General features: G+C 34.8%; 1 protein-coding gene across 1 annotated transcript; it reads right to left on the bottom strand.

Moving 5' to 3' along the window:
• Nucleotides 1–225: 225 nt before the first annotated feature.
• Nucleotides 226–5,649, bottom strand: LOC131954859 (ultra-long-chain fatty acid omega-hydroxylase-like). The gene is given in 8 exon segments (XM_059318674.1): nucleotides 226–328; nucleotides 567–632; nucleotides 1,199–1,256; nucleotides 1,259–1,345; nucleotides 2,099–2,229; nucleotides 3,984–4,107; nucleotides 5,328–5,463; nucleotides 5,614–5,649. Coding segments are annotated over 8 exon segments (741 nt in total).
• Between the last annotated feature and the right edge of the window lie 14,766 nt (nucleotides 5,650–20,415).

The raw sequence follows: 20,415 nt of genomic DNA on the forward strand, positions 1-20,415 counted from the left end.
TAGTACAAAATTGTAATAACTATTGGAAAGAGTACCTTATGGCAACATTTTCACAGTTTGCGTGGATGAGAGGTACAGAGTGTAGGGCAACATTAAAGTTTAAGCTACCACAATCACGCATACACACACACATACACTCATATATATATATATATATATATATATATATATATATATATATATATATATATATATATATATAGGCCTACTCTCTAACAGAAAGTACTAATCCCTGGCCGAAGCGAACAACAAGACTTTGTTCTCTGGCTTCATGGTGACCATCGGTAAACGTCGTACATTATTCTTCTGATCCACGGTCAGTCTAAATCTGAAGATAGTTAGATCATATAAACTTTCAACAAAATCTATTTAAACATTATAATAGAACTCTATTGCAAACCATATAATTTTAAAGTTTCTATCTAATAATAAAAAAATTAAATTTTGAGAGAAAAATTTTGATTTTTAGGGCGATAAAAATATTAGTTATCGGGTTGGTGAGCCTACAACTGTATTCATTGTGTATTGAGCTAAGATAAGGCTGTGTAGAAAAAATCAAAACTAACTTCCTAATTATTCTGGCTATCGTAGTCTTCATTTCATTCATAGCGAAGTTCTGGCCTATGCAATTTCTGCAGATGAGATATTTTTTTTTATTAAACACATAATTTATAGAATACACATTCTCATACTTCTCTTTCTATATAAAAAAAAATATCAAAGGCTTTAAAAACATTGATTAAAACCCTTCGCAAAATATTTACATATATACAAGACTTACAAACATCTTAATAACGAGTCTACTTTCAACCTAAATAGCGGCCAACTAATTAAAATGTCAAAATAGGAATAATTAATTACTCAATTTAATACAATTTTCAAAAAGCGGAATGGTTTTTAAATATCGGTTGTTATGGGTCATTTTGGAGTTTAAGGTATTATTATCTATAAAACGGGGATAGTGCGGTTGTTCCTAGCTCGAATCCGTTTATAAAAGCGGAATGAATTTTAATTTTTTTTTATTTATTTATTTTTTTTTTGGGTTGGGGGATTTTAGGTAACATCGAGCGAGTAAGAGATTAATGTGTACAGTGTCAACACGGGAAGATATACAGTGTTTAACTCAGTCAACAGAGCGTTGTATCTTGTTTTGAATTGAATGAAAGCGAGTCTGGACACTATAATTAGACACAGTGACCTTGACCCCGCGGAGAAGGGAAGGAACTGGAACGGATCCATGTTGGCCTGGTTGTCTGGTGAAACCTCTCTGGGTTGTAAACGTGTAGATCCTCCCAAATGTGTGGATTGTGGTGTAGTATCCACAGCTGGATTGCGACCCGTGTCCCTTTCAGAACGGATAGAGAAATAAAATCACATTACGTTTTTGTTTTTTTTTCACAGCTGATGACATCAAAAACCAAGTGAAGAAATACTGAGTAGGTGGGGCACGTTGTGTTTGAAAACTAAACGTATCTCAAAAGTATGAATAAATGTGTATAACCAACATCATGCAGTAAAACTAGGGGTCGAGTCGATAAAAGTTCATGGCTGCTAAACCGAAAAGTCTCGAGTTCGAATCCTTGGGCAGATGAGGCTCGTTAGCTGGGGAGAGCCATTCTTCAAAACAACTGCTACCCTGTAGTTCGTTCTTGGACAAAGGCTATGGAAGCAACTCCAAAAAGAAGAGCAGGGTGAAGTCAGAGACAGATGGCATAACCAGTTGACACGCAATACTTAATTCCCTTCCACATTAATTAAAAGAAGATACAGTAAATCTATAGACTCTGAAGAATACTAGAAGCTGTCAACATTGATATCTCATTCCTCTGTTGTAAACTTTTTATCTTAACTTTCAAATATAAATAATATCGTATAAACATATAGTTGTAGCTTTAATTTTCCTTGCATCTCAATCAATTCAACTTTTTTAGTTATTATTTAACAAGATTTTACTTTGAGTTAGTGTGATACATTCTTTCTTTACAAAAAAACTGAATGTGCTTACAAAATCGATATGATATATTCTTTCTTTAGGACAAAAAAAATTAAAAAAAAATAAAATAAAAAATTGTTTACATACAGAGTTTCTATTATTTACCAGCAGGAAATGAGATTCCATTAATCACACACTCTCCCACCGTTGTTCTCTCAATAGCTGGAATAGCCGAGTGAAGCCTGAGACCTTCTTTGATGCACATCGTTGTGAACTCCAGCTTCGGAAGATCATTCCTGAAGTACATAATTATTAGCACTTCTTTTATAACGTTTAGATCTACGGGACTATAATTAAAGCAGTTACAACCAGGCAATAACCAGTGTTTCTTCCAGACTTTTTTCTCCAGGGGGGTGGCACTTGAAATTTTCGGGGGGGGGGGGGCGGTAGACTTTCTTCGGGAGGGGGGGGGGGGCGGACACTGTTAAAAGAATATATTTTCTATATAAATTATATAAATTTCATTTCGTTCAGTGGGGCGGTAAAATTTTTTTCGGGGGGGGGGGGGGGGCTTCGCGCCCCTCGAAGAGATCCATGGAAGAAACTGGCAAATAAAAAATTATATGTTCACATGTGTAAGTGTGGTTGATTCAATTATTGTACTGTAAGAATTAAAAATTATACATCCATAGAATACAGTGGCGAAGCCAGGAATTGGTCATGGGAGGGGTTCAAATACTGTTCAATATGTATACACTCCTATATATGTATATATATATATATATATATATATATATATATATATATATATATATATATATATATATATATATATATATATATATATATATATACATATATATATATATATATATATATATATATATATATATATATATATATATATATATATATATATATATATATATATATATATATATATAGGGTTCCATGGGAGGGGTTATATCCCCCTCCTAACCACCCCCCTTGCCTACGTCACTGATAGAATAGCTTAATCAATATACAAAGCAATCTGTAGAAAAGATGTAGAAATATATTATCCGTTAAAAAAGGAAGTCTTTGTCCTGTTCCACTCTGTCTGTTAATGATTTGAAATGTCAAACTATTTAAAAGGAATGGGGCATCAATGCATGTGTATGGTTAGCAAAACAAGTCGACTGACCATGTGTATGGTTAGCAAAACAAGTCAACTGACCATGTGTATGGTTAGTAAAACAAGTCGACTGACCATGTGTATGGTTAGCAAATACGTCGACTGACCATGTGTATGGTTAGCGAAACAAGTCGAATGACCATGTGTATGGTTAGCAAATACGTCGACTGACCAGTTCAGATGCTCCCTGCCGTCCAATAAAACAAGTCAACTGACCAGTTAAGATGCTCCCTGCCGTCCAATAAAACAAGTCGACTGACCAGTCCAGATGCTCCCTGCCGTCCAATAAAACAAGTCGACTGACCAGTCCAGATGCTCCCTGCCGTCCAATAAAACAAGTCGACTGACCAGTCCAGATGCTCCCTGCCGTCCAATAAAACAAGTCGACTGACCAGTCCAGATGCTCCCTGCCGTCCAATAAAACAAGTCGACTGACCAGTCCAGATGCTCCCTGCCGTCCAATAAAACAAGTCGACTGACCAGTCCAGATGCTCCCTGCCGTCCAATAAACCAAGTCAACTGACCAGTTCAGATGCTCCCTGCCGTCCAATAAAACAAGTCGACTGACCAGTCCAGATGCTCCCTGCCGTCCAATAAAACAAGTCGACTGACCAGTCCAGATGCTCCCTGCCGTCCAATAAACCAAGTCAACTGACCAGTTCAGATGCTCCCTGCCGTCCAATAAAACAAGTCGACTGACCAGTCCAGATGCTCCCTGCCGTCCAATAAAACAAGTCGACTGACCAGTCCAGATGCTCCCTGCCGTCCAATAAAACAAGTCGACTGACCAGTCCAGATGCTCCCTGCCGTCCAATAAAACAAGTCGACTGACCAGTCCAGATGCTCCCTGCCGTCCAATAAAACAAGTCGACTGACCAGTCCAGATGCTCCCTGCCGTCCAAGACGTCCTTGACCTCGTCGTAAATCCTCTCCTGGTGCTCTGGGTGTTTGGCCAGCTCGTACAGTGCCCACGTCATCCCGCTGGCCGTCGTGTCGTGGCCTGGTAGATGGAGGGGATACGTGGGTAGTTGGAGGGGATACGTGGGTAGATGGAGGGGATACGTGGGTAGATGGAGGGGATACGTGGGTAGATGGAGGGGATACGTGGGTAGATGGAGGGGATACGTGGGTAGATGGAGGGGATACGTGGGTAGATGGAGGGGATACGTGGGTAGATGGAGGGGATACGTGGGTAGATGGAGGGGATACGTGGGTAGATGGAGGGGATACGTGGGTAGATGGGTAGCCAGTGGCTACATTCTAGCTATAAGATGGAGGGGATACGTGGGTAGATTAGTAGCTAGTGGCTACATTCTAGTTATAAGATGGAGGGGATACATGGGTAGATGGAGGGGATACGTGGGTAGATGGAGGGGATACGTGGGTAGATGGAGGGGATACGTGGGTAGATGGAGGGGATACGTGGGTAGATGGAGGGGATACGTGGGTAGATGGAGGGGATACGTGGGTAGATGGAGGGGATACGTGGGTAGATTGAGGGGATACGTGGGTAGATGGATTGGATACGTGGGTAGATGGAGGGGATACGTGGGTAGATGGAGGGGATACGTGGGTAGATGGAGGGGATACGTGGGTAGATGGAGGGGATATGTGGGTAGATGGAGGGGATACGTGGGTAGATTGGTAGCTCGTGGCTACATTCTAGTTATAAGATGGAGGGGATACGTGGGTAGATTAGTAGCTAGTGGCTACATTCTAGTTATAAGATGGAGGGGATACGTGGGTAGATTGATAGCTCGTGGCTACATTCTAGTTATAAGATGGAGGGGATACGTGGGTAGATGGGTAGCATTGGGCTACATTTTAGCTAGCAGTTGTATGGTCATAGATGGGTAGGATGGTAGCATGTAGCTACCTTCTAACTAACAACTCTAAGGAAATAGATGGGTACCTAGGTAACGTGTAGCTACTTTCTAGCTAGCAGTTGTAGGGAAATGCATGGTTATGATGGTAGCAAACTGCGACCAAGGTAGCCATTGGTTAACGTTTAACTAGCAGTTATAGGGATATACATTGGTACTTGGGTAGCCTGGAGCTACCTTCTAGCTAGTAGTTGTAGGGAAATACATGGCTACCATGGTATCCAGTAGCTTCCTTCTAACTAGAAGTTGTAGGAAATGCATGTGTAACTGAGAAGCCGGTAGCTACCATCTAGCTAGCAGTTGTAAGAATATACATAAAATGTAGCCAGTAGCCTACCTTCAAACAAGAAAGTGTCCACCTCGTTTCGTATCTCTAACGCCGTCATTCCATTCCCGTCTTCATCTCGTGCTGTGAGAAGTGTGTCTAAGAAATCCTTGACCTTTCTGTTAGAGACTGGCACAGACGAGCTCTCCTGGTTTATTGCATTAGAAACAAAAGTTTGTTCACATTGTGTCGGTTAGATGTATTTCAAGTGATATTCTTGCTTCTCTCTATTATTGATAATTGTATCCCCCCCCCTAATTATTTCTTCTGGGTTTTTTATAGCTTTTTCCTCACTCACCCATTTATCAATTTTATTAGCGACCATTTCTTCCATTCTTTTAGTATTTTTTTTTCAATAACAAATTACTTGCGACAATTTCTTCCAAGCGATAATCACTTCCCTTTATTCACCAATTTTTTTTTTATGCGATGATTCATTGACAATTCACTTTCTTTCTGTTAGCACTACTTTATTCCCAACTCACTTATTCTTTCTTTTAGCGATGATTCATTACAGCCAGGCAATAGCAATTTATATGTTATTTACATAATTAAAAATGCTGGCAGCATCAAGGGAAGCAGATAATGGTATAGGTGTCAATGTAGTTTCTATTTCTGTCAGCTCAGGGAATTAACGCCGCAGTTCGTTTTCAAGAAATTCAACATGTCCAGTAATCTGTTCTTTCAAATGTTATTTATTTCACATTCACAGACCACATTTTGATTACAATTTGAAGCAGATAACACAATGTCAAACTTGTGTTTGAAACTATATAAAAGTTCAGCAGAAATTTAAGTTAAGTCTGTCTATGATTTTAAAAAGAGTATTGTTTTATATAACGATGATTAGATATCATAACGTAGCGCCAGGGTTAAAGAGAAAACGGGAACTGTTTATGCCGCTAAAATGTAGCATAAAAATCGTTTACATGTAGGCCTATAGCAGCCTCACGCGCAATGGATTTTTTTTTCTTTTTAGAAAACTTTGTCGACAATATCAGGAGAAAGAGGGCTCGGCATTCGCAATGGTTTAAAAACATAGGGGAAAAGAATATACAAGAGCGTGGGATAGACCTTACAGAATAAAGATGATCCACCGCAGTTACAGTTTTCTCTTTACACAACAGCAATCAAGTCAAAAATGCACGATTTTTTTTAATTATAAGAAAAAAATAATTATGGTCAGCGGTGGGCCCTCAAAATAGCCTGACCCCCCCCCTACCCCCTACCAACATCGCGGGGTCAGGCGGCACCATAGTTCTATCATTATATAAATCTCGTGATTTATGAAAAAAAGACTTTGATCTTTAGAATAACGTTTAATGATAAACAGAATTACAAAACTCTAATGAAATGTAAAGAAAACCAAAGTCTATTAATAGAAGTTAGCAATTTATTTAGAATTGTTTAACCTAACTCAGAATTACATCTAAATCAAATTATTTTAAAAACGATTCATTCACCTTTTTAGCGCTACAATGTAAATCAATAATTTGAAGAGCGCAGATAGCTTATTAACATAGCAATTGATAACGGTAATAATAAATAAATTCTCTTTTCGCCTCTCGTAAGCAGAAAATATGGAAAGGTGTACGTTTTGAGTTTATGTTAAATAAACCAAAACAATATGTGACGTATTAAGATAATTAATGTAAGTATTACATGGAGATTCCCATTGCACTCATTAAACTACCGATGGTTGTTGTTTGTATTAGGTAGCGTGTCTAGCGACTAAAATGCTCAGGTAACTGTGAAATTAGGCGCATCTATGTAAAACTAATGTCCTCGATTGTGCTAGGTAGTGTAGACACAAATAAACAACAAAATATAATTTAAATTTACTTAAGTTAATATTAGCAAACCTATTACACGAGCAAGTAATAAAGTTGTAATTCTCTTGTTAAAACTAATGTACACATTTGATAAGTAGAAACTATGACAAGAAACCAGATACAACATTGTATGCAACTGTTTTGTAAATTTAATTGCTATGCTCACCTGCACTGACACAAGTCAGTATCTACGTATTAAAATGTTTTATAATAAAATTACGAATGCATAATTTATTTAGTAATGTTAACATAAGTACGTAATTACATTTAGAAGTTAGGAAATAGCCGAGCTAAACCAAAGAAATACAACAAATCAAATAGCCCGATCAATTAAAAACGAACCGACCGTGGTCACGTGTGACGGTCAGCTGATCAATCAAAGCGTTAGGGCAGTTGGTGGCTCGAACGTGTAGTAAACAGTTAGACATTATAGTGTTAGGGGATTGTCAGTTGAGTTGGATTTGCTAGATTTCAATATAAATAGTAAATATTTTATACTAATAGAAAGTCATAGTCAGTTAGTAGAAGTAAAGTGTAGGACAGTAGAGTTAGAATTATGAATACACTGTTCGTGTAGAAATAAAAAAAAAAAAAAAACTTTAAAATTCAAAATATGTCAATTGCTTTATTTAATATTTTTCTCGCTTTGGAAAATAAGCCAGTGTAAGAATACACAATACATACACATCAATATGTATATTAACCTCTACAATATGAAACCAGCAACGATAAACGTTTCATCGTTTGTTGTCTAGTCAAGTACCAGACCAAGATGTTACAGAAACGTTCCAACTGTTATCAGACTCTATGCCAACAACGACGTGGTGCTAACATACTTCCAACACACATCCGAGGTCGTTATCTCTTCTACAGCACCCCCCCCCCCCAGAAAGAAATGGAATTTTTATAGACAGTATATACTTTTGACAGTGTCAGCCTCATCTGAATTTGTTGTCCGCAAACCTGCTGTATACACACCATATTATTATTATTATTATTATTATTTTTTTTCCCTCAGACACGTAATTTATAGCGTCCGTTGTGTGTTCGCTTTAGTATTACAGTTTTCATCATCGGCTTGTGATGACTGATACAGATTTACAATAGTAATATTTCTTTCTTACTTGTAGCCTGCTTTCTTTCATTTAAGATGGTTTACTTATACATAGATCTAATACAAAACGTCTAAATATAAAGAAAAAATTAAAATTAAAAACCAACCTGAAACTGAAAATGCAAATGTGTAATTAAATGATGATTCAAGGGATTTTTTTTTCTCGGCGTGGTGGGCTGAGGGGACGAGGGGGGGGGGGGGGGGGGAGGGGGAATTTGTTTTTTTTTTTAAAGTAGAGCTGAAATGAATTTGGGATTACAGAGAATTAAAATGATACAAATTTTAAGAAATCGGAAAAGCTATGTTATTACAATGAGACACGTAAAAGCAAACACTCTTCCCTTTCAAACATCTATATCTATACAGTCCTCAATTAGTTTTTTTTCCTTTTTTTTTAATTTTTTTAGTAATTCAATTGTTTTAAACATTTAAATCAGTAATAATTATTCATTTGATAGATTTTACACAGCATCAAAGACATGAGCATCAATTGCATATATAATAATCAAATGGAGAAAATAAAATGGCATAAGAACTAGACTAAAATAAGGTGTGCAAAAAAGGTTTCTTTTGACTGCTTAGTTTACTGTGTTCTGTCCTTAGCTGAGTCAAAAGTTCACATTGTAGCCACCCATGGACAGAAATAGAAACGACTGGGGGAGATGTGTCTCTGCAGTATTTTTTTTTTTTTTTTTTTTTTTTTTAACAGTTTTTTTTTTATGTTTATTAATTCAATTGTTTTAAACATTTAAATCAGTAATAATAATTTATTTGATAGTTTTACACAGCATCAAAGACATGAACATCAATTGCATATATAATAATCAAAAGAAGAAAATAAATTGGCATAAGAACTAGACTTTTTTTTTTTTTATATATATATATATATATACTATTTTTTGCAATTAAAACAAGTACATCAACATCAAGTTTTTTGACATAATTTTGAACACCAAATGAAAACGACAGGTTTTGCAAATGTACATAATGAATATTTACATGATGTCATGTATTTGATTATAAAAAATTACAAAGGATGACAGTAAAAGGGGTGAAGGTCAAATGAAAGTGTCAGAAGTCTGGGTGGGGAGAGGAAAGGAAATTTTTCAGAGAGGGTCAATGGGACAGTGAAGCATTTTCTATGTAGGGAAACAACTTAAGTTGACTAGTTGAAAGGGTGTTGTAGTGGTCGCATTGAGTTTTCAAAAGGTTGCAGTGTGAAAGATGAGGGGAAAGAGACAAGATTTAGAACTTTAAATAAGTTCTGGATATTGATGTTGCGGTGGGTGGTGGGGTCGTTGGAACAGTTAAAGGGATTGTGGGGTTATCATGTCTGGGGGTAAAGTGGATAGAGGGGGAGAGAGAAGGGGGTAGATTTTTTTATTTTTATTTTTAGTAATTCAATTGTTTTAAACATTTAAATCAGTAATAATAGTATATTTGATAGATTTTACATAGCATCAAAGACATGAACAATGAACATCAATTGCATATATAATAATCAAAGGGAAAAAATAAAATGGCATAAGAACTAGATTAAAATAAGGTGTGCAAACTAGGTTTCTCTTCACTGCTTAGTTTAGTGTGCTGCGGAGTCAAAAGTTCACACTGTAGTCACCCATGGACAGAAATAGAAACGACTGTAGGAGAAGGGTCTCTGTAATCTCGTACTGTCTCTGCAGTATAAGAATAATAACAACATTTTTGCAATTGGTCAATAACATTGAAAATTATCAATGATTAAACGTCTAGGAAATAAATTGGAACATACCTAAGGTGTTTGATTTTTATTAATTTTTAATTAAAAAAAAGGAATTTTAGAAACAAAACAAAATGGTTTTTCAATATTGCTGATAAAATAATATTTGTTTTGTTTGACATGTTGGTACAATTATACCATCATATAATATGTAAATGATATTTATTTTAATACATAGTTTCGATGATATGTTTAAGTTGTATCCTTGATTATATTAATTCGTATAAGGGAAGTAATAAAATACATGTCAATTGTGTGAGGCACCTCCATTTTAAACAACACAAGTTATATTGCAAGTAGATATAGATATATAGGTAAAAAAAGCTTAGATCAGCATTAGTATATTTTGTGGCGATGTAACGTTTATGCAACATGATCTAATTGAGTGTGTAAATAGGGCTGAGAGTTTAGGGTAACTTTATTACGTCTGTATAGAATGAGAAACTTAAAGCAACATTGTGCTAAACATTGTCAAAACTGTGTGAATCTTACAACTTTAGGTAACATTGTCACGTGTGTGTTGAGTTGCAAGTGTAGCTCAATTTAATAATATTGTATGTAGATAGGAGTATCCTAGGCAGCATTATCACAAAGCATTTACCCGTATCATGATGGAAAGTTTGTATATGAGTTTTACACTCGCTGGCAGTACTGAAACTGTGAAAGCAATACCCGCAGCTCTTGTCTTTTCCAGGAGTTAAAGGTTACGAGATTTGGATTGGTACGGTGGTAGTTTCTTGTTGCGGATGGGTTACTATAGTGTTTATTGGATTTGCTACAGTTGTTTCTAAAGTTGTTTTGGTCGATTTATATAATTTTCTTTCTTGTGGCTGGAATGTCTTCGTTCTTCCTTTTGGATTTTGTTCCTGTTTCCATAGCAGTCTGTGGTGGTTTGTCATTGGGATTTGAGGCGTCTTGCTGTTGTGTGCTGGTGTTGGCTGCTCCGTTGCTAAGTTTGAAACTTGGGGCCAGCGTGGATGATGAATTGAGGTCTGAGCTGAGGTCTGTTGTTTCAGTGAATTTGACGATTGGTGAATTTGCTTGTTGGTTCGTCAGATTTGGGTGTACCATTTGTTGAGCTGAGGTCTGTTGCTTCAGTTAATTTGACGATTGGTGAATTCGCTTGTTGGTTCGTCAGATTTGGGTGTACCATTTGTTGAGCTGAGGTATGTTGTTTCAGTTAATTTGACGATTGGTGATTTCGCTTGTTGGTTCGTCAGATTTGGGTGTACCATTTGTTGAGCTGAGGTCTGTTGTTTCAGTTAATTTGACGATTGCTGATTTCGCTTGTTGGTTCGTCAGATTTGGGTGTACCATTGGTTGACGCGGAGTGGCTGATGCTCTTTGTGGTTCTGTTAAAAAAAAATTGTGAGGATGGTTGTTGGTCATATTCTTGATTTCTTTGATAGCACTGGTTTGTTCAATGTTGTAAGGACCCGCATGTCTGGCAAGGTTGTTTCCTTCCCGGGAATTTCCTTCCTATGAGTACGTTGATCGCTTTGTTTTTAAGTTAAATTTGATATAGTGTGGGATAGTTGATGGGTTTTCTGTGAATATTGTGAAGTTTCGGTTGTTAGTGTGTGGGATTTTGTTTGCTGATTATACCTAGTGCTTTTCGCAGCGTGTCATTTCCGAGTGACGGGGGAGCCCATCTTAGTGTACCGTTGATTTTGTCCTTATGGTAGATCGTCAAATGCAGGTAGTAAGGTCCGTACTGTTTGGTTGTGTTGTCCAGTTCAGACACGTTGAAGTTTTCGGACGAATAGAACCATGTGTCTCCTCATTAGCAATATTTGGTGAGGGATGATGTAGTTCATTTGCAATATTTGGTGTGGGCTGATGTAGTTCATTAGCAATATTTGGTGTGGGCTGATGTAGTTCATTAGCAATATTTGGTGTGGGCTGATGTAGTTCATTAGCAATATTTGGTGTGGGCTGATGTAGTTCATTAGCAATATTTGGTGTGGGCTGATGCAGTTCATTAGCAATATTTGGTGTGGGCTGATGTAGTTCATTAGCAATATTTGGTGTGGGCTGATGTAGTTCATTAGCAATATTTGGTGTGGGCTGATGTAGTTCATTAGCAATAGTTGGTGTGGGCTGATGTAGTTCATTAGCAATATTTGGTGTGGGCTGATGCAGTTCATTAGCAATATTTGGTGTGGGCTGATGTAGTTCATTAGCAATATTTGGTGTGGGCTGATGTAGTTCATTAGCAATATTTGGTGTGGGCTGATGTAGTTCGTTAGCAATAGTTGGTGTGGGCTGATGAGTTGGCGGATGATGTGTCCACGTAGGTTGGCATGGCTTGAATGACCACCTGCATGACTGTACTTGGTGTTGGTTGAGTCGAGAAAAGATCAGGGATTTCTTCTTCAGGCAGTTCAATTATGAGGGTAGTTGATTGATCGGTTGACTGGATCTGAAAAGGATTGGGCCCGTAATCCGGATGGCTCCTCCCAGGGTCTCTCGACCTAGGGGGAACATCCAAGGGCGCAACCCCTTTGCTGGCTGTTACAATTTTGGCAAATGTCGTCTTGGATGATGGTGAAATTGAGGTGAGATTTATCGCTTGGTCTTGGACTAAAGGCCGATAAGAACAGATACTACACTTTGACTTAGCCATAAGAACAATAAACTTTAAGAATTGGTTTATTTCGAAGACGCGGTCGACATATACAGTACAACATTATTTAAATCTGAATAATTGCAAAGCTACTGATTAATAAATTCATAATTTCATGGTTTTTATAATTAGCTAAATTCTAGAAAAAAACATTAAGTCTTTATAAATACAATAAAGGCATACTTTTATAATGCAAAATATGGTTGTTCATACGCATTTTTGTATGTTTTAATTTTAATTATTTTGAATTAAAATTTTTATTATCTTTTAAAACTTGAATTAATACTTTTACGTAGCCTCCCTTAGATTTATTTAGATCGTAGTAATGGGAAATAACTATCTACGTGTCTTTTTCTTTTTCTCGACATTGGAATATTGTTTTAACAAAATCACATATTTTTATAGAAAATTGACCTAAAGGCAAACAGTTTACAAAAAACGTTCTTATGTCGCTGCTATTGTTCTAAGATAGGATACCTGTAATTTCTGGATTTATTGAAAAAAAATAATTAAAAATTAAAATAAATATTAAAATGAAAATGAAAATGTGTAATGACATGTTACATATTTTATTTGACTTGTATCACTAATGGATTTTTTTTTTCGGGCGAACGGCTTTCTGGCATCTGTCGCATTCAGGCAAGTGTCCATTCTGGTTTTTGTCGTATTCGGCATTTGGGCAAGTGTCTTGCGCGAATTTGTCGTAGAGCCCTTTGCTGACTCTAGCCTAAAATGTTTACACCATGAAATAGTGGTCAGTTATCAGTTCGAACATGTATCGATAATATATCACCATAACACCTGATTCAAGTACAACAACAGTAACCATACATAGTGGTACCAACGTTACGCTGTCAAACATCAAACTTTCAGAAGGTAATATTCTATAAATTGTGGGATGTATCAATTACAAATTTCCAATAAACTGATCTGATTGTCATCCCTCGTATCTCCATCTAACGACTTATAAAAGGACAACGTTAAGTGTAATACAGAGTCAACTTTGTTCTGTATAATCATATCACAAATTAATTAATTAAAATATTAATTAAGGCGGCTAATTATCAGAAATGTAACTGTTTTGTTATAATATTTAGTTTCTAGTGTTGTGTTATTTTGTAAAAAAAAGGAATGTGATAATGGGGTGGTGATAATGCGGGTGGGGGTGGGGGAGAGAGCTAAAGACGTGGACCGTGTGATGTGTAGTAAACAAAGCTAAAACAACAAAGACTGTATCACATACAGGTAATTGGAATCTACACAGCAAATTAGATACGTTTTTTTTTATATATTTACATCATTTTCATGATAACTAAAACAACACAATCATATACAGTTAACATTTTAATTCTGTGTAAAGTGTAATGCTATTTCTAGATACAAAAGAAAATACATTTTTTTTAATTAAAAAGAAAACAAAGTTATAAAGAAAGAGTTTAGCGTGGTCGTTGTGTACTTATCAGGGTGTGGTGGACACTGACGTGAGTATATTTTTCCTATACAAAAGAGAAAAGATGTCTGAAAAGAGCGTGTTAATGTAGATCCGAAGTTAAATTTAACAACAATACACACAAAACATTCATAGTTTATGTAAGAAACTCTAATTGTGTTATGTACGGTTTAATAAGTAAGTGCTTCAGTTTTATAACATTTTTTATATGGAGCTATGATCATCATAAATTACATCACATATTTCAACGTTTGCACAATTAGTTTACAAAGCGTTTTTCTTAAAGACTTGTAAAAAAACTATTTTGCTAAAACTTGTTTTCCTTGGCTATTGGTGTTTTTGTTTCCATATCAGTCTGTGGTTGTGTGACTTTGGTATGAGGGACGTCTGGTGTGGTGACTTAAATCATTTACCAAGGAGAAGATTATGCGCATAATTTTGTTAACCAATAATATTAAATAAACACAGCGAGTGTTAAGTTGCGTGATAATTATAATTGTTGCCTGCCTGTAAAAATGCGACTTATTTTCTATTCATTTAAAGAAAAAGTGCTTAGAGTTTGACCGGCTAGAAATCGTGTAATACCTTAGAGTGTAATTGTGTTTATTCCCTCTATATGTACCAGTCGGGTCCAAACTTGATTTATCAACATATATTGCTTCAAGTTAAAAGTAATTCAAATTGAAATGGCTAGATGTATATGCCCCTATTTAATCTCTAACTATGCAAGACATATTTGGGTCTCCCACTGATATGCATATACTGATTGCACATACAATGTATACCATACATATATTATGGCTTGATCTAGTAACCAAGAGCTACGCTCAAAATTAAAACATTTTTTGAATCTAATCATTTGTTTTCCACCTAAAGTCTAGTCTTTTAACCTGAAAGTTTCAAGTTCAAATCGGGGTTCAAGTCCGTAGATTGTACTTGAGTCCACGTAGCTCTTATGAGTAACTGATTTAAGTTAGGGCAAGTTGCGCGTTGACAAACATAGAACTATAGAACAACAATAACATATGTTGAAACGACATCTTATTTACAAATAACGAAACATTAAAATATATGTATACATATGTATTGTCTAATTAATATTAGTTAAGTACATAATAATGTTTACATCTAAATTATTTTTATATGATAAAGCTTATATGATTTATCACAGATTAATACGAATGGATTATCAAAGCAGCGATATATAATAAAATAAATTTTAAAATATTAATAAATAGTACTTGTAGATACTTTCGTAGAAGCTATGATTATACTGAATTATCAATTGTCTATAAGTTGCGCACTTATTATATCTATTGCGTTCATTTAAAAGCAAAATTGATAAAATAAATTAACATTTTTAACCGACATAAAATTTATTCCAATTTTCAGTAAAAGGTTTTATGTATAAACAAATAAGATGATACCATTTAAATTTATCATTCATGTTTTTCACTATGCATAAACATTTTTAAATTATTTATTTGAATATGTTGCATCCCTTGAATACAATGACTTTAATTATGGGAAGTAACTCGGCAAAATTAATGGTTGACCTGTTCCTGTGCTCGTGGTGTATGTTAACTCCTTGGCTCGTTAAAGTAGACAAAAAAATAGACATGGTGCTAAGATACTTCGAACACACTTCCTAGGTCGTCACATCCGTGTCGCTAATAAAACTACAGAAATGCATTGTTTACATTTAGGGCATTGAGTCAAATAAGACGTTATGAACATTTGAGTGATCGAGTTGATAGTTGAGTATAGGTCTTCGAGATTATAATGAGTTGAAAGTATATCGTTTTATCGAACCTAAAGAAGACCGACATCATAGCAGAATCAAGAACAGATACTACACTTTGTTCTTATCCAAAAGATCGAGAAGCGAGAAAACATATAGTGTAAAAAAAAAAAAAAAGTAAAATATCATTAGGATGATATATTGATATTTGTTTCATTCTTCCAGGATTTTTTTTTCTATTTACATAATTAAAAAAAATAATAAACCGGGAGCTATCTCCCCTAAACTTTCTCGAATATTCTTATATAACACTACGGGGGATATAGATATGAATTTCAATCAATTTTAATTACTTAAACTTTTTTAAAAATAGAATAGAATCTGTGTATAATAGTGCGGAATATTATTAGTACTTTATAAATTGACATGCGCTTTTTTTAGAAATCGGAAAATAGCGTAAATTACTACTTCCGGTCAACGGGAATTACTCAAATTGTGTCAAACGGCAGATAATTAGATCGTTTACTTACACGTAAAATTCATTTATCTATCTGAAACTGTACTCAATTTATACGCTTTTGAAAAATTGAAAGTAGAATAATTGAGACTTCCGTTACCGGGAGTCGCTGAAAAGTTGAAAAAGAATTACACATTTAATACAATACTTGCGTATGAAATTTCATCAACCTAGATGTAACGGTACTCAAGTTATCGTGTTCACAGACACACACATACACACAGAGACATACGGGAAAGATTGTAGAGCCATGTTTTTCCTACTCAGGGAAGTGTAAAGCGTTGAGATTTGCACGATTACAATACTTTCTCTTTACTCTGTATACCATGAGTTCCTAAACTGGGGTTCGCGACCCCATGGGGGTCGTGAAGGGTGTCCTGGGGGTCGCGAACTGGTAGACTAAACCCCTGCAATAGAAAAAAACAAACATTTAGAAGAATATCTGAAATTCGGCCTTGGGGTCATTTATAACGTCACACTCGTAGGGGGGAGTGGGGATCCGTAATTTTGTGACGATGTGTGATGAGGGAGAAGGGGGTTCAGATGTTGCGACCTCACATTTTTGCATTATAAAAAAGCAATGTTAGAAAACGAATTTTAGACGTTATTTCTCGTTTTAGATAACTGTTTTAATAAACTGTAATAGTTAAGACAAGATTTTGGAAAAAATATTGATGTTTTAAAGAATTTCAACTGCAATTTTTAGGAGGGTTGTGACGTCATTTTAGGGGGTCTGGATTTTTGTGACGACGTGTGACGGAGGTGAGGGGGAGGTAAAAATCGTCAAAAAAAGCGTGACGTCATTTATGGATGACCCCTTTACTAACATCACAGGAAATGAAATAGAGAAAAGCAATGCGTACTGTGCAAAGTTGTTTTTAGTCATGAGTCTATGAAACCTTCAAAACTTTAACTTCATTTTGAGACGAGTCATTTGGAAAACACCAAAAAGATGTGGAGTTCTTTCGTCGGCATGATAATAAGTCAATTTTTAAAATATGTATTTTTATATACTGGATACGATATGTTATAACTTTTTGTTAGGGTTCTACTTATTATATTTTTGTTTTCTAGTAGCATCCCTTGAATATTTACTGAATAAATAGGAAGTAACTAAACAAGTGTTTTTTTTTTCGCACTTCCACTTTAGAAACCATTGGTACGGAACAGACATTTTAAAAAGCATTGCTCGAAATGTAGGTGAATGTGGCCTAATTCCTATATCGTCAAAGTGAAAATGTATCGTTTATTGTGTTATCAAAGGGATCAATTGCATCTTGATTTGTTTTTCATTTCAAAAGTTTAGAATAAGTAAATTGCAAATTTGGTTTTACTTTGAATAATAAGCAGCTATACTAGCGCTGCTCCTTGAACGGACTTCACCAACTACATTTTGTATTTACGATGAACATACAACGTAAACAGTTTCTTTAAACAGCGATACAGTTTTAATTTAGCTTTTCATTATATGTTCTTTATTTAATTCCTACAGAACAGAGAAGTAAAAAGAAAGTACCACTACAGCGACATCCGCTGCTCAATGCTTAATTTGATTTATCAACGGTCTACATACAATGTAGTTAGTAATGTCAATAGTTACTAATTTTACATAGATACTGTTATTTAAACACTAATATCATAACATACACAATTCATACGCTTTTTCTAATTTATTTATTATTTGCTTTCTATGTTAAATTGATATAGGGTCAACTTGATTAAACATAAGCAGTCTCTATTGTTAGAAGCTTTATTAATTTTAAGAAGAGGTTGTCGCCCCTGATGTTGTAATGTGAGTCAAAGGGAAATAATTAATAATAAAACATGTTCTACATTTTAGATACAAGTTCAATTGAAGATAAAATATTGGCTGGTTAGATTTATTTCTAGAATGATGAAACATCGTTGTAGTTAGGACAGTAGCGTAGATAGGATATGACATTAGCGCATCTATGTTAAGACAGTAGTGTAGCTAGACTAAGAGAATAACGTTGTTAGTGTAAGAAATTAACGTAAAAAGGGTAGGACAGTAACGTAATTAGGCGAAATGTAGCGTATGACATTATCGTTGTTTGGTGAACGGTTGTTCTGATTCATCAACACAATAAACCAGGACAATGGACATGTGCATTGCAGGTTTTAAGCAATTAATTATTGAGTTATATAGCATATAGTATTTCAGAAAATATGATAAGGATGTATTGATAAGGATCAAAATCATGGTCAATATTTCGTTGAAAATGAATGTATACATTCTGATTTTATAATTTAGATAACGGAAACAAAAATGCAGTATAAAGGATAAAGAGATAAAACAACAAAAGTATTTTTTTTAAAACTATCAATCGCCTACCATATTAAAACATAATTCGCTAAAATTAAGTCATATTAAGATGACTAGATCTATATTAAATCTCTAATTTCACAAGACCACTGCGATGCATATGTCTAATAACCCATACTATAATGTATACAATGCGGTGATTATGGCTTGATCTATTAACCAATAGCTTGGCTCAAAATTAAAACAATGTTTGAATCTAAACATGTGTTTTCCTTGTCAAATCTTGTACAAGAAAGTTGAATATTAGACTTGGACTTAAAAAGGTTATTGTCTTGTAAGTAGTTAAAATATTGTTTGAATCTAAACGAAGAAATTCCCTTGGGTTCGGCAGATCTCAATACACACACATTATATTTTGTATTTCAATTTGTGTTCAGTTACCTAACTTTTATACCATTGATAAAAAGACCAAAACCAACCGTAGGAATAGCCGAACATTGATTAACATTTACAAATTAATGATTTAATACAACTAATATTTATTCTTTCAAATTATAACATAAACATAAAAAACGTATTATTAATAAACAAGAATGCAGTATATGCTTACGACGAAAAGTTAAAATGGCAATTTTCGAATATGTACTTCTATATATTGTATAAATACGCAATCTAATTGTTATTATTTTTTTGCTTGATTATGACAAGTTTTATATTTTACTGGTAGCATCCTTTGATTATTTTCACTGTATAAATAGAAAGTAACTTAAAACGTTAACATTTTTCGCATCTCTACTTTAAAAACCATTGGTACGTACAAACATATTAAAATAATCTGCAAAATTAGAACAATATATTTACACCTTCTGTTGATACATAATAAATGAGTCTGTTTATCACTTTTTTGTGGGTTTATTTTGGCAGCAGCGATTTAGATTATTTTTGGGATGATGTTTTTAAATAAAAACGTCTGACAAAGCAAACATAATTTTCTACTGAATATCTTTTTTTTTTTTTTCTTGGTGTCACCCCATAAATGGTGTCACCCGGTGCGGTCCGCACTCCCCGCCTCCGCCTCTGTCTAGGTTGACGAAATTTCTAATACGAGTATTTTATTAACTTTGTAGTTCTGCATCAACTTTTTAGCAATTTTCGGTAAACGACAATTGAACTTATTTTACATTGTTTTTTTTTTCAAAAGCCTACACCTAGAGTCTGTTTCTGATCAAATAGACGAAGTTTCTAATACAAGTATAGGATGTAATTCTCTGTTTTCTGGCAAATATAAGATATTATAATACTATTCAAAAATGTTATTGGGAGATTACTCCCGATTTATTTTAATTTTGTTTCCGTTCGTTTCACGTGTTTTATCTCGTAGATCTAGTATTGCTGCCATTGTTACTTAGATGCTACCGTATACTTCAATGTTGTGTTTTCTAATGTAAAAAGTATGATGGTTCCTCTACAGTTAAATCAGGTACCGTGCTATGAATTTCGGTACTTAAATGCTTCTTATGTATCTGCTTCCTCTGTAGTTCTAATGTTAGTTTCCTGTAAGAATAAGATTTCAATAGTTTATTATGTTGTTTATGTAATGTGTTTTGTTCCTAGCTTCACTATTGTTCAATGTTGACAGACCATACATTGTTAGATGATTTATTTATAACATTATTATGTTTCTGTAGGACTGGATGGTGGTAGTCTTTTGACGCCAAAAATTCAAGTCGCTGGTTTGCTATCCCGTCGGCCCTCGTCACGACACTTTCAATTATTT

Source organism: Physella acuta, unplaced genomic scaffold (genome assembly GCF_028476545.2).
Source record: "Physella acuta isolate Inbredline_101_S28 unplaced genomic scaffold, ASM2847654v3 ptg001035l, whole genome shotgun sequence".
Classification (NCBI taxonomy): domain Eukaryota; kingdom Metazoa; phylum Mollusca; class Gastropoda; family Physidae; genus Physella; species Physella acuta.